The 14429-nt window shown below is 39.4% G+C and overlaps 1 protein-coding gene across 11 annotated transcripts in view; it reads left to right on the top strand.

Annotated features, from left to right (window-relative positions):
* The window catches only part of ica1 (islet cell autoantigen 1), a 128079-nt gene that overhangs the window by 12426 nt on the left and 101224 nt on the right, over positions 1-14429 (top strand). For 8 of the 11 annotated variants that reach the window (XM_048613735.1, XM_048613749.1, XM_048613756.1 and 5 more), the window contains exon 3: positions 6282-6453. The exons of the other annotated variants lie outside the window; for them this stretch is intronic. In XM_048613735.1, the coding sequence (XP_048469692.1) occupies positions 6282-6453 (172 nt within the window). The remainder of the gene's footprint in view (positions 1-6281; positions 6454-14429) is intronic. 11 annotated transcript variants of the gene reach the window in all.

Genomic DNA, 14429 nt, shown 5'->3' with positions numbered 1-14429 from the left:
CACACACACACACACACACACACACACACACACACACACACACACACACACACACCCCCAGTTATGTCTGTTTGCTGTGAACTAACTAATCCTCTATCTATGCTGATCATAGTACACCCTAGATCATGTGCTATTACTGCCACCTTCCCTTTTTTTAATTCATTAATAGGATCTGATCATTGCTAGCAATAACACTAATTTTTGTCCACCCTTTGTCCTTTGGAAGGTATGGTGTTGGAACCTGTTGGAACTGCAGCAGTCTGTGTGTTGTAAGTGCACTCTAAGTGCTGTCAGATCAGAATTTCCAGGATATTATCCGGTGACAATGAGGTAGATGATAAGTGACTTGGAGGGAAATTTTCAGGTTGTAGTATTCGCGTGAGCCTGCTGCAATTGTTCTTCCAGGCTGTAGACACTGAGAGTTTGGAAGGTGCTATCACAGGAGTCTTGGTGAATGAATTACTGCAGTGTGTCTGGTGCATTGTACACACTGCAGCATTGTGTACTTTTGGAGATAATGAATTTTTTACATGGTGGATGGAGAACTGTCAAGCAGGCTATTTTTTTTTCCTGGATGATGTCAAGCTGCTTAAATGATGTTTGAGCTGTATTCAGTTAAGAACGTGAAGAGTATTCCATCATACACCTGATGTGTACCTTGTAGATGGTGAAATGGCTTTGCACTGTTGAGAGGTGAGTTACTCATTATGTGTTACCTAGTCTCTGACCTGCTTTTGTGGTCACAGTATTTACGGGACTGGTTCACTTATGTTTCAGGTCATAGTGGCCCTGGGAAATTGATGCTGGGACTCGGAGATGGTAATGCCATTGAATATTAAGATGAGATGGTTATCTGCTCCCTTATTAGAGATAGTATTCCTAGAACATTAAGTGGCATGCAACATTCATATGATATATAAACCTAAGACTGAATGTTGTGCAACACTTGCAGCTTTTCGTCATAGACTGCTTCGTTATCTGAGGAGTTATAACAGTCCATAATTATCAGTGAACGTCCATACTTCTGACCTTCTGTTGAAGGAAAGTTCACTGATGAAGCAGTTGAAAATAGTTAGACCTAGCATTTTGCTTGAGGAACTCCTGCAGTGAAACCCTGGAACAGAGATGAATATCTTGAACAACCATGGGTATCTTCCTTTATGCTACATTTGCGTCCATAGTAGCCCAAGCCAAACATAGACACACACGGGAATTCCTAGAGGCATGGCTCTCCACCCGTACTTAATCGACAAACATATAGAATTGGACCCCATATACAAACCCATACAAGTCAAAACTGGAAATGACAGTACTCCCCATAACAGGCCGGACAGTATAAATTTCAAGCGGAGTAGTTTAGCATTACTTCATCGAGGGCTCCACTGAAGATGTCACCTAGCATGGTGACAAAACGTCTGAACAAAAACAAGCCAGCTCGGTGAGCAAGTCAACAACCTCATCCACAAGCTGAGCTGCAGATCTTTGCCAAAACTTTAAACAACTATGGGGGTAACATGCTAAAAATTGCCAAACAGTGGGAAACCTTTGCCAACTGACTGAGCTGTACCCGAGAACAACTTCACTTCCTCCACGAATGCCTCAGGAACCAAGTACTGCCCCGCAGCATGAAATATAAACCTCCACTCAACAACCCACCGGCATATAAAATAGCTGAACAGAACGGACGCAGAATGCTACGAGCAATGATTAATGATGCCCATAAACGACTCCACAGGTACGAACGAGAAATCATGTGCCAAAAATCACAGTATCTAACCTCTATGGACCAGCAGTGGACTACAATCCTAGAACAAGCCATCACCATCAATCAACACAAAACCAAAACTAGGAGGAGACACAAGCTACAAGAGAAACTCACCAAACTGATCCCACCACAAAAACAAGGACAACTACAAACCAGACACATGGATAAGAAACCTATCTAACAGACAACTCACAGAAACTGAGAAAGCTGTCCTATTACGAGGACTGAACTATAAACACAAGGATGCGAACAGAACATGGCTGCTCTGGAGAATACATTAAAAGACAAACTCACAGACAAAACACAACAAGCTATCCAACAAACTATAATTCCCACATTACACAGAAGGAACAAAGGGGACAACCTGAACACAGCAGAGAGAAAAGCACTAGATAAACTCAAGAAAGGCAAGAACATCATAATCCTACCAGCAGACAAAGGGTGCATGACTGTCATTATGACCAAACCATACGATGCTTAGAAAGCACAGGCATTGCTTGCAGATACAATCACTTACCAACAGGTGGCGATGTTGTCCAAGGACCTGCAACAGCGATTGAAACATTCGGTAGACGGATCACCCCATTCTATTCACTCAACCCAAGATTTCCTCACTACCCTCAAGAACATAAAAATCAGCAACGACAAGATTATGGTTTCCTTTGACGTCACAGCTTTATTCATATCAATCGACATCCCACTAGCCAAAGAAACAGTGGCCACATTACTAGAGGAAGCAGCAACGCAGACTAGCAACTCCATCAACAAGGACAACACACTTAAATTGTTAGACCTGTGCCTCACTGCACACTTCGTCTTTAATGGTCAGATATACAAACAGATCAATGGTACACCAATGGGATCACCCATCTCAGGACTCATCACAGAAGCAGTCATGCAAAGACTAGAACACACCACCCTCCCCCGCATTCAACCTAAACTGTGGATCCGGTACGTAGATGACACATCATTTGTCATCATTACACGCAACAAATTAGAGACCCACCACCTCATCAACAGCACATTCACAGGGATTAAATTCACAAGGAAAAAAGAAAACAACACTCAATTTCCATTTTTGGATCTTAAAGTTGAGCGTAAGACCAACGGGGAGTTCCAAACGTCAGTCTACAGAAAAGCAACCCACACTGACCAAATCCTCAATTTCCACAGCACCCACCCCAATGTCCACAAACAAAGCTGCATTTGACACTATTTAAAAGAGCCAGGACACACTGCAACACTCCGGAACTACACAGGAAAGAGGAAGAACACTTGTACAAGATCCTCGCTTTAAACGGATATCTCTGCAACTTCATCCACAGATGCCTACAAAGCAGACAATAACAGGAGGACACAGTATGCCCTAACATACTGGCCACACTGCCCTACATCAAGAACATCGAAACTAACAATAAGACTCCTAACACCCCTAGGAATCATGGTGGCCCACAGGCCCACAAGCCCACAGCCACTCTACGACAAACACTCTCAAGGATTAAAGACCTCATTCCCACAACATGCAGAACGAACGTGGTTTACAAAATACCATGAAACTACTGCCACAAATATTATTTCATACAGACTGGAAGGAAACTAGCCATCAGAATACATGGACATCAGCTAGCTGGAGTAGTAACTGTTTGAGTTGACTTTGTGAAGCTTTTTTGTGAACAGGACATAGCTGGGTAGTTTTCCACATTGTCAGATATATGCTGCTATCTTTTGTAACTCTGCTATAACAGTGTGACTAGCCTTCGGGCACACATCTTCAGCGCTGTTGCCAGGCTTCATAGCGTTTGCTGTATATGTTGTGCTAATTTTATATAACCTGGAGTGAACTGAAATGACTAAACACTGGCATCTATAACGGGGGGACTCTCAGGAGTGTTGCTGAGATGAATTATCTGATCAGCAGTTTTGGTTGAAGATCATGTAAATATTTCATCCTTCCTTTTTGTACTCGTGTTGGGTTCCACCATTGTCAGGGTTTGGAATGTCCATGAAGTCTCCCCTTCTAATAAATTGGTTAATGTCCTTTAGCACTTGGACAACTTTAGTCATCAGTGTTGCCACTGAGCCACACCTGATGATTAACATTATATGTTTTCACCCAGAGTTTTTTTTTGTACCCTTAGTGCTTCTTTCAATTGATGTTCAACATAAAGATAAAGTCGCCAGAGGACCATAGCGTTGCTCTTTCATTGGTGGTTTAGCATGAGGGTCACCACATCTCAGGCGAGGGGAGAGGTTGAGAAAGAAAGCCCCATGTGGTAACATCAGCTGGTGTAGGTATTGAACCCATGTGTTAGCATCACAAACCTATATGCAGCCAAGTGTGTTAACCAACATAAAGGAGTACTGATTCATCAGTCAAGGGAGGGTGACAGGTAATAATGACCAGTTTTCCTTGCCTCATTTGACCTTCATGGGTTGGGGAGCCGATATTTGGGAATCCAGGGGCAACTTCACCCCAAATTGTATAAGACTATGATGTGAACTTTGCTGGGCCTTCCTTACTGCTGGGACACAAGATACCCATGGATGGTGATGAAGAAGTTCAGAGAGCATTCGTTGAAAAAAGCAATGTTTCTGAGACTAAGAATGTATTGACCTCTTTATTGACTAGTGTATGTGACAATTGCCCCAATTTTGGTACAAGTCCCCTGATGTTGGTGATCATGATGCAGGATCGTGTCTTTGTCATATCAGATGATTAGCTTGATGCCTAATGATCTCTAGTTAAATTCTTTAATGAACACTCTTGAATGGCTTGCTAGGCCATTTCTAAGTGCATCTAAGTGACAAACTCATTGCTGTGGGTCCAGAGTCCATGTAGACCAGGCTGAACAGAAGCAGCAGATTTTCATTCCTAAAAATCATTAGTGAACCAAATGGATTTTTATAACAATACAGTGGTTTCGTTGGATGCCTTTTAATTTTAGATTTATTTTATTAATTGAATTTAAATTACAAATTGCCTTGGGGGGAATCTGTCCCTGGGTCGTTTGAACAGACCACTAGATTACAACCCCAGTATGATGATCAGTCTATTGTTGAAACAAACAAAGAGAATGCTAGAGAAACTAAACAGGCCTAGCAGAAATGGAGAGAGAAAGAGTTAATGTTTTGAGTCTTGTATGACACTTGTTCAGAACTGAAAGGCATTACAAATTTTTAAAATACTTTTGACAGTGGCAGAGGCCCAGCACAAAACACAAAGGAGATGGTACAGAAAGAGATGTAAAATGAGTGTAAACATGGGTGTCTCTTATTGTTCCCATCACCTACCAAACTAAGACTGGATTTAATGCAGCCCATTTGCAGCGGGAAACAGGAAGCTGTGATTGGCCAAACACTAGTGTCCCAGCAGCAGGATAATCTCAGGTGGTGAGATGGAAATTAGCCTATGCCTTGATTGAAGGATCCAGAATTGGGCATGCAAGTAACTGCTGGAATCAACCCCTTTTCTTTGTCTGCACACCTCCCACAGTGACCCCTATCTCATGACCCTTGTCTCGCTCTCACTCATCTGTTACCTGGGTGTCCCCGGGTGAAATACTGGCAGCAGTCACAGGTCCTGATGTGGTTGGTAGTAATGGACAGCTGTAGGTCTCTAATCCACCAGTAGCTCTTGACAGATAGGATTTCCACCTCTGTGATCCTGAATCCTGGGAAACATCCAATGGTGGCTAGTGTCTGTCAAATCTGATCAATATACCCTCTCAAACTTGCTACAGATTTCTGACCAGTTTTCAAATTGTGGACTGAACTCACATCATTTACATTAAATTCATCACAGTCTTTCATGTTCACCTTATCAAAGTACTGCATATTTTAAAAAAAAATCTCCAGCCTTTGCTTCGGTGAAATTTATCTGTACCGGTATTAGCGTAGAGAATCTGTACTATACTACTTTATGCTTTTAATGCCCTTTCTAAAATGGGGTTCCCACCACAGTACTCTCGATTGCTTTGTAATCCCTGTCATTATGTACTTAAAACTTGATATACTACAAGATTCTCTGTATGGTGCTCACACTTTCTAGAAAACATGCGATTGGAATGCAGAGTCTCTTTGTTTCTCCACATCCTTTGATGATTTTACATTGATTATATATTTGCAGTCCTGTTTTTCTTTTCAAATGCACTGCCTCACAAATTTTCCTTTTTTTTTTCTCTGTCCATTCCCTTACCTGCATATTTCATTTTAAAGCCTTCTGCAGTACTTCATACTATTTGACATTCCAAATTTTGTTGCATCTTCATCTTATTTGGATATCACTATACCTACGACAAAATTTGCCATTTATATCAAGAGAAATATGGATTCAACTCTGGCATCTGAGATATAAAACTTGTACCAATTTGAGCAGCACTTACTTAATGTTCATGTTGCCTGCAAATCCAGTTAGTTTATGGTCTCTTCAGGCCAGCAGAAGAGACTGATGTGATAGCCCGATGGCATGATGGAATTTAGTTCTGGTAAGTAACCCAAGTTGTTTCCCTTTTAACAGTGGATATGCTCGAGAACTTTATAGTCGGTATGTCCGAAACCAGGACAGTTCAGTTGTAAACAAAATGCAACAAAGATACTGGAAGACGAAGCAAACATTCATTAAAGTGACTGGAAAGAAAGAAGATGAGCATGTTGTTGCATCAGATGCTGACCTTGACTCTAAATTAGAGGTAAAGTAGTGGATAATCTTATGTCTAAGTAATTCCATGGTGTGTGCATTTTGGTTTTTGTTTTTGTTTTTGCATTCACATTTAAGTTTGCGTTGATTTAATTGTTCCAATTTTCTTATTTATCAAAGTACTATTTTTACACTTAGTCATGTGTATATAGTACTTAGTGTTGTTCTAAAGAATGTTCCAAAGTTCTTAATAATGGTGGGAGATGGAAGAGAAGGTGCCATGTTGTAGAGGTACAAATGAAGAGTGGCAAAACACTCAGGCCAAATACAAATGTTTAAGTGTTTGCTCTTGATGGAAATGAAGTAGGTTTAGGAGGGAGTGTGACAGAATAGGACCAGAGGCAGCTGAAGTTTGTGTGACCAAGGAAAAGGGAAGGGTTGTAAATGAATCTGGAGCCAGGACTAGAAGATGTAGAGTGGGGATAGGAGGATGGAGAATTGAGATATAGCATGGAGTGGGGCTAAGCACTGGAAAGAGCCAATGGAGGTCATTCCAGTACAGTAAGGTAACTGAGTTATGGATTATTAACTACTGAGGCCTGAACTTTTGTTCCTGGGTTGAAATATTCCAGATTCCACAAACCCTATTTTGATTTCAGGAGCTGGGTAAGTTGGAGCTAAGAGTTTGGCTTTTCCTATGTGATTCATGCCTCATCCCTGTGGCATCAAAAATTTAATGTGTCTGAAGTGAGGATGAAGGCTCCACATCCAGGTACTAATACCATCATTTTTAAAGGTCAGTGGGAGCTCCCTGACTCCATGAAAATACACAATTCTTTTTAAAGACAGTATACTTTTGGCACTAAATCGTTTCCAGCCTAATATTTTTATGGCTTGCTGTTGTAAGAATTTTAACAACATAACATTTCAGTGAACCATGTTTGAACTAGATGGAATAAGTAACCCATTAGACAGCTATTCTCATGGTGATAAAATAATTATTTTTTAACCACATTATTGGGAAGAATTTGGAATTTTTTCAGATGCTTTTGATCTTGATTTATCAGATATTGCACAACTGTGTTTATAATTATTTAATTCTTTTGTCATACTTTTAGTTAGGTTCCTGTAACTTAAAGTTAGTGATCTGTTCCAGGAAGACGTTTTGGGCATTAATGGCTCAACAGTCAGATTCAAATGAGACTGAAGGATTGGCGGGTCAATGTCGCAGCTGCCTCTTCACGAATGGAACATTTGTCAGCTGGCACTTTCTGTTAGTCATCCACCCAAAAGTTAAAATCCATTCTGAATGCAGAATTTTCGAATAAATGCAGCTACTCCTCCAAGTATGCTCCAAAACTGTTCTTTGCTGTAAGCCAAAATTTGAAAGGCAGCTTTCTGTTTTAGAAGTGGTTTGACAGACTAAGACTAACCCATTAACCATTTTCAACCAGATCCAAAACCACTTGATAAATTGCAGTCGAGAGACAACTGGCACATTTGATTTCTGTCCAGGACCTAAAGCATTCAGCTCATGTCCTGAACATCCACAGGTGCAACATCAGGCTGATGCATGCTTCATAAGGAAATGGTTGCGTTCTGATAACAATGAAAAATTAAAATATATGCTGATTGCCAGTGAGTAATCAGTGGGAAGTATAAAGTTGAAAGGGAATTGTGTAGAGTAATAGGGAGGAGTAGTAAATAGTTGAAGGATGGAGAGTTTTTGGTCTGTGGTGGAGAGTAACCAAGAATTTGCTGAGATGGAAGTAAGTAATCATGAAGATCATAATTAATAATTTGAGCTAGGATAGTGGGAGTAGTTGTAATGAGTATTGAGGGAGCCATGTAACATGTATTGTGTGGCCGCGGACTTGAAATGGGTAATGAGAAAAGTAGAGAGGCAGTAAGTGGTTTTGTGAGTGCAGCTTCAGTGAAGTTAGAAGGAAAAGTAATGGTTAGTTTGGATCCTTCACCAACTAACAAAATAATTTATTTCTGATTTGACAGTGAAGTTTTGTTACTTGGAAATGGTTTTGTTAACAAGCAGTGAATTGAATTTGAGGCAATTTTTAATAAGCCGTGTTTAAATGCAATATTTCCTGACTTCTTTATTACATTGTGCAAAATCAAAGGGTAGTATTAAACATTTGTTTGTAACTGAAAGATTGAACCTTATCAAGAATTGCAGTTAAAGTTTCAACAGAAATTTCATTGGTAACATTTGAAAGTATATTTACATTTAAGTTAAAATGAATTGGTTCAATTTGATGAAAATATTCATTAAATACTGAGACTCCACTGCAAACTTTCTAATTGCTGGTGAAGGATAATGAACTGAGATCTGCACTGGTTTAGAGACTAGTAATCTGAATCCTGTCACATGGTAAAGAAAGCACGAGGTGTGGTGCAGTAAGTGGGTAACATGGATATCTGGTGGAAATGAGCAACATAAATGTTAGGAGTAGGATAGGAATAGCTTGAGTTTTTTTTTTTTTTTGCTGTCAAAATAATTGGATGAGGTAAGTAGTGATGAGGAAATACCAAAAAGGAAAGGCTAAAAGTTAGAAAGAAAGAAGTTGGGATGGAAATAAAATTTATACCATAGCCTTAATGGTGGGATGACTCAGTAAGACATATTCTATATATAGCATGAAGTTGCTATTCTAGAATTTTGATAGATGAATACAAGTTTAATGCTAATTTGAAAATGTCTTCTGTCAATCGTAAAATTAATACAAACAGGCATTGTTTTAATTGTTATCAGTTGTCACACTAAGAATATGTGATATAGGAAATGCATATTATAGCATAACATATTTTACAAATCATTTTCATAGTAAGAACGAGATCTTGTAAGAACAGTGACGCTCTGCCAAGTAACACAAGTAGTCAACTTTTGAGAGGTTTACATAAGAACAAATCATGAAAAGCTTGGTCTACATGATGAGTTGCAATTTGTGGACATACATTTAAGATTATCAGCAAAAGAATTGTTGTGATCCAAGCTGATGTTACTACTGGATAAATCAGTTCCAAGAATGAAACCCAGCTTGATAGATCATATGTAGAGAACTATATATAATACTTCATTTGTATTTTGAGTTCAGCATCACCTCCTTGCTCTTATACAAAATGTCCCTATTAATAAAGTTGAGGACGCTGTATGCTTTATTAACTACCTTCTCCAACTGTCTTGCCACGTTCAATGATTTAGAATTAGAATTTGGTTTTTTTGTCACTTACTGACAGTTCTGAAACCATCTTAGGTACAAAGGTGCCTAGGTACAAAATCTTAGGTATAAAATAGAAAAATAAAGTTAGAAGTTCAGCATCACAGTCCATCTAAAGCAAAGAAAGAGAAAAAAATAGGCAGATGGCATTGACAAGTTCGCACTGGGCTTCACCTCAGAGCCATTAAGACTATTTGTGCACATATACACCCACAGCCCTCTATTCCTGTACTCACCTTGGAATTGTGTCCCTTATATAATGAAAGCAAAATATTGCAGATTTTGGAAATATGAAGTAAAAACACAAATTGCTGGAGAAACTCTGCAGGTGTAGCAGCATCTGTGGAGAAAGAAATAGTTAATAATTGTCGCTTGATTTAATTCTTCTTATGGACTGAAAAGAGTCTGAAAATTGAAGTTTTAATGCTGTATACCAAGTGTGAGAAAGCATAAGTGAAACATACTGTGAAGGTCCCTAGAACAAAAGGCAAAGGGAGTGTTAGTGGTAGTGATAGAGGTGTTAAAAGTATGTAAATAATAGGAGTGGAAAAGAGAAAATGGGTGAACCCTGCTGAGAATCAAGTCATTAAAGAAACAGCTGAAGTGTGTGGGGTGAAGCAGGGAGGGTGATGTAAGAGAAGTAGAGGACAGAGGTCATGCTCTGAAGTTGTACAACTCAGTTGTAGAATGGAATACTGAAGGTTGTGAGGAGATATAGTCAAGGTAACTGGGAGTTGGTGGATTTGTGGTGGATATTGGTGGACAGGCTATCCCCAGAAATCAAAGGTCAAAGAAGGAAGGGAAGGAAGGGGTTGGAGATGCACCAGGTAAAGGTGAGAGAAGAATGGGAATAGGAAGAAAAACTGAATAGTTATTCCTGACAAGAGGAAGAAACGTCAGCGATGTGTCAGAAGAAGTTGTTGAGGTAGCATTGGAATAAGTAATGTTCCACATACCCCACAAAGAGAAAAAATATAATCTGGGATCCATGTAGTTACTCATAGCCAGACCTTTGACCTGGAGAAAGTGAGGCATGTTAAAACAAAAATTGTTCAAAGTGAGAAAGAGCCCAGCCATGTGAAGGAGGGTGGTGGTGGATGGGAACTGATCAGGCCTCTTTTCAATGAATTTTATTTTTGATTAGCAGGATAGTCATTACAGAAACATGGTCACCAGGCCGCAGAGTTTCTTAAATATCCGAATGAAACTATTTTACACAAAAGATGAAACCAAAGCAAACCAAGCTGTCTAGAAAATAAACACAGTTTAGAAATATCTGAAAATATCTAGTTAGTTTCTGTCCTATGAACTGTGGAGTATTTTTGCTTAAATACTCAAAATTCAAAGCGTAGACTTTCTCAGTTTCCAATAGCTTGCAGGTTTCTGACCAAAAACACTTCTGTCTGGGAGTTGCACAAGTTGTATTTTTCTACTGAAGTAACTTATTGATTTTACTGCACTGAAAAGCACCTCAGACAGAATTTACTTCCTTCTGGTCCCAGTCAGGCTTCTTTCAAACTGCCCTAAAACCACCAGTCTCCAGGCCAAAGATTAGCCTTTCATTGTTTTGAACTGCGGATAAACTAGTGGCTTTTATGGTTTCACTCACCTGTTGTAAACAACCTCAGGATAAATAATTTTTCGTTGATACGCAATGGGCTTTCCTGCTTTCTGTTGCATATTTAGATTTAGTTTCTGATCTGGAATGTCTGTCTGATCGAGATGTTTTCAAAACCCTTCACAGAAGTAATATATATAAATCATGAATGCTTCATCACAGAAGCTGGAAGTTTTTTTTCAAATAAATGTAGGTGGTTATTGAGATGTGGAATGTACTACCTGAAATGTTTAGTAGGAAGAATCCATCATAAAAGGGAATTGTGTACATGTTGGAAAGACAGCAAATGTTAAGTGTGGAAAAATGCGACTCACTGATTTTGAATGTTTGCATAAGCTTACTGCGACAAGCCACTTTTTGTCCTATAAAAGTCTGATTTCGTAAGTACTACCAAGAACATTGACTTAGCACAATTAGGTGTGCTTTTGGGATGTGAGAGTACTGGGAATACATTCTTGATTTTTACACAGTTCAGGTGGTTAGCACTATTTGCAAAGGTGATATTGAAGTCTGGGAATACAAGGATATATATAAATACTGTAAACTGTGGAAAAAGAGCTTGAGTAAGGGATCCTTAAACCTGCAGGTACTGGCAGAGAGTCTAAGAATTAGGAGAATTGGCAGTTTTGGGACCAGAAACTTTGTTACGTATTCTCTGGAGTTTCATAAGTATGGAGTAGAAATCTGAAGAGGGGAGTTTTGGGGTCCAAGAGGACTGAGAAAGGAATTTATTTCCAAGGGGCAGAGGGTGAATAGTTCAGTTTGGGATAACTGGTCAGCATGGATGAGTTGGACCGAAGGGTCTATTTCTATGCTGTTATGACTGTATGACTGAAGATGCCTGAAGGACCTGAATTGCCATGGACTTTTTTTGGTGCTAAAGTTTCATCCTGTTCCTACCTTTTCAACTTTCCCCTCTTGTCCCTTTTTGTGTCCTTCAGTTTGCTCACTCTTTTCCATCATTTAACGAGTGATTCCTTTCATGTTTCTTGTTTCAAATGTTTCAGCTGAAATTTCTCCTTTGCAAAATTAGTGGACGGAAGGGCATGGTCTGGGAAGGCAATTTCTTGAAATACACTCTTGGTCTAATTGATTTACATCGGGGGTATTATGCACACTATCTGCTTCATTTTAGAACATAGAACAGTACAGCACAGTACAGGCCCTTCGGCCCACTATGTTGTGCCAACCTATTATCCTACTAAGATCAAACTACCCTGCATACCCTACATTTTACTATCCTCCATGTGCCTATCCAAGAGTCGCTTCAAAGTCTCTATTCATCACATTGATTATATAAATGTCGATAAACATAAATTGGCCAGCATGAACCAATTTCTCTGCTGATATATCATACCCAAAGTAGTGTTGGAAGAAGAATGCAAAAAACCTTTCAAAAGTGATATGGAAAAAGAACATTTTTAAAGAGCTTTTTGAGTGAGCAACAGAATTGTACATCTCTTTCAGAAAGATAACACTGGCAGATTCAGACAATTATTCTGTACTCTGTGCTATATGATTCTGTGAATTAAAAGTGAAGAATTGCCCACATTGTTACAGTAGTGAAGCATCAATTGACACAAATAGTAAGCTAGCCATGTTATAAAATGGTTGGCACAAAATTTGAAAGGCTCTTTTTTTTTTAAAAAATAAATCTACAAAACACGTATGGAAAGGGGATTCCATCATTTTGGTTGGTGCTTTATGGAAATTAGGGTCGCCCATCATGACATTTTCCTTCCTTTCACTCGCTGATCCTTTCCAGGCCCTAAAAGTCCATGACATACCATAGTCTGAGATCCGTTGTTCTTCTTTCTAGGGTCTCCTTGCAGTCCCAGCAGTACCAAATACTGGGTTCTGCAGTCAGATTGGCCAGTAGCTCTTGACAGTAGGACTTTGTCCGACTGAGGTATGGAAAGTCCAACCGTCACCTGCATAAGGCCACCTTCAGCATGTTATTTTGGTTGGGGTGGGGGCTGTGCTTTGAGTGTCAGTCGGTGAGGGTGGTGAGCAGTACCCCATCTTTCTCACTGATTCACCCCTATAGAATTCAGTCCATGGAATATAGTTAACTGTGATAAGTCCGACCTACCACCTGTAAATGGCACAATAAAAGGCCCACTTGCCCCTTAAATCTATTGCTGTGATATGCTAACATATTAGCATTTTAACAATTTATTGTGGAACATCTTGCACTACCAAAAATAGCCACCTGATGGCACCAAGGCAGCATTTTGCTTCCAGCACTATATCAGGGAGCCCAAATAAGAACCAAACTGCCTGTGTTTAATTGTCCTGACTCAACCATTTGCAGCTCACAGAATAGCAACTCAGTGTCTCGATGAGGTCCCCGTCACCAGTTACTGGCTGCTTATCAAAATAAGAAAACTGTGCGGTGTATCCATCATTTCCTGGTTGATCAATTACTCGTTGTTCCTGTCCACAAAGACCCCAATCCTTTGCAGTTGGTTTATGTTGTTGCACTTAATGAATTCTCTTTTTTTTTATGAATTCATTTCTTTATCCCAATCTTGTGGTCCACTTTCTACCAAGTTATTTTAACCGTCCCCATCTTCCTATATGAGTGTTTGTTAAACACTAAACCTGAAGGTCTATATTTGAGGAACATCCTTTATTTACACATTGCAATATATCTATTTGATATGTTGCTGAGGAACTTCAGAAGTGGAAGTTAGTTATAAAAGACAAGTAAGTATTGTTACGATCAAGATAAGAATGGACAATTGAAATTTAACTTCATTCATCTGATTTTAACACGAGACATTTCTTAGACTGAAAAAGGATACTGCTAACCTGAAATGGCTGCAGTAGTCACCTGGTAAATCCAGGCAACACAGATGGAATATACAAAACCAGCTATATCAGAATTACCATTTTAATTGAGCAGTGCCAAGAAATTTGCAGCTCCTGTGTAATTATACTTGCATGATAATTGCACATATCCAGTTTGGAATGAAACAATTACACAGGCACCACAATCTCCAAAGGACCTGTACATCAAGAGCAGCCTTTGAGCAGCGTAGGAGGGAAAAAACAAATGGACTGATAACAGTAAGAAAACTGAATCTCTTCTCTCTCTGTCTTGCCCCTAAACCACCACCTCTCTCTGTCTCTTCTCTCTCTGTCTCTTCTCTTCTCTCTCTGTCTCTTCTCTTC

This window comes from Rhincodon typus, chromosome 2 (genome assembly GCF_021869965.1).
Source record: "Rhincodon typus isolate 14 chromosome 2, sRhiTyp1.1, whole genome shotgun sequence".
In the NCBI taxonomy this organism is placed as follows: domain Eukaryota; kingdom Metazoa; phylum Chordata; class Chondrichthyes; order Orectolobiformes; family Rhincodontidae; genus Rhincodon; species Rhincodon typus.
The sequence above is the reverse complement of the archived record's forward strand: the minus strand, read 5'-3'. Positions and strand labels throughout refer to the sequence as shown.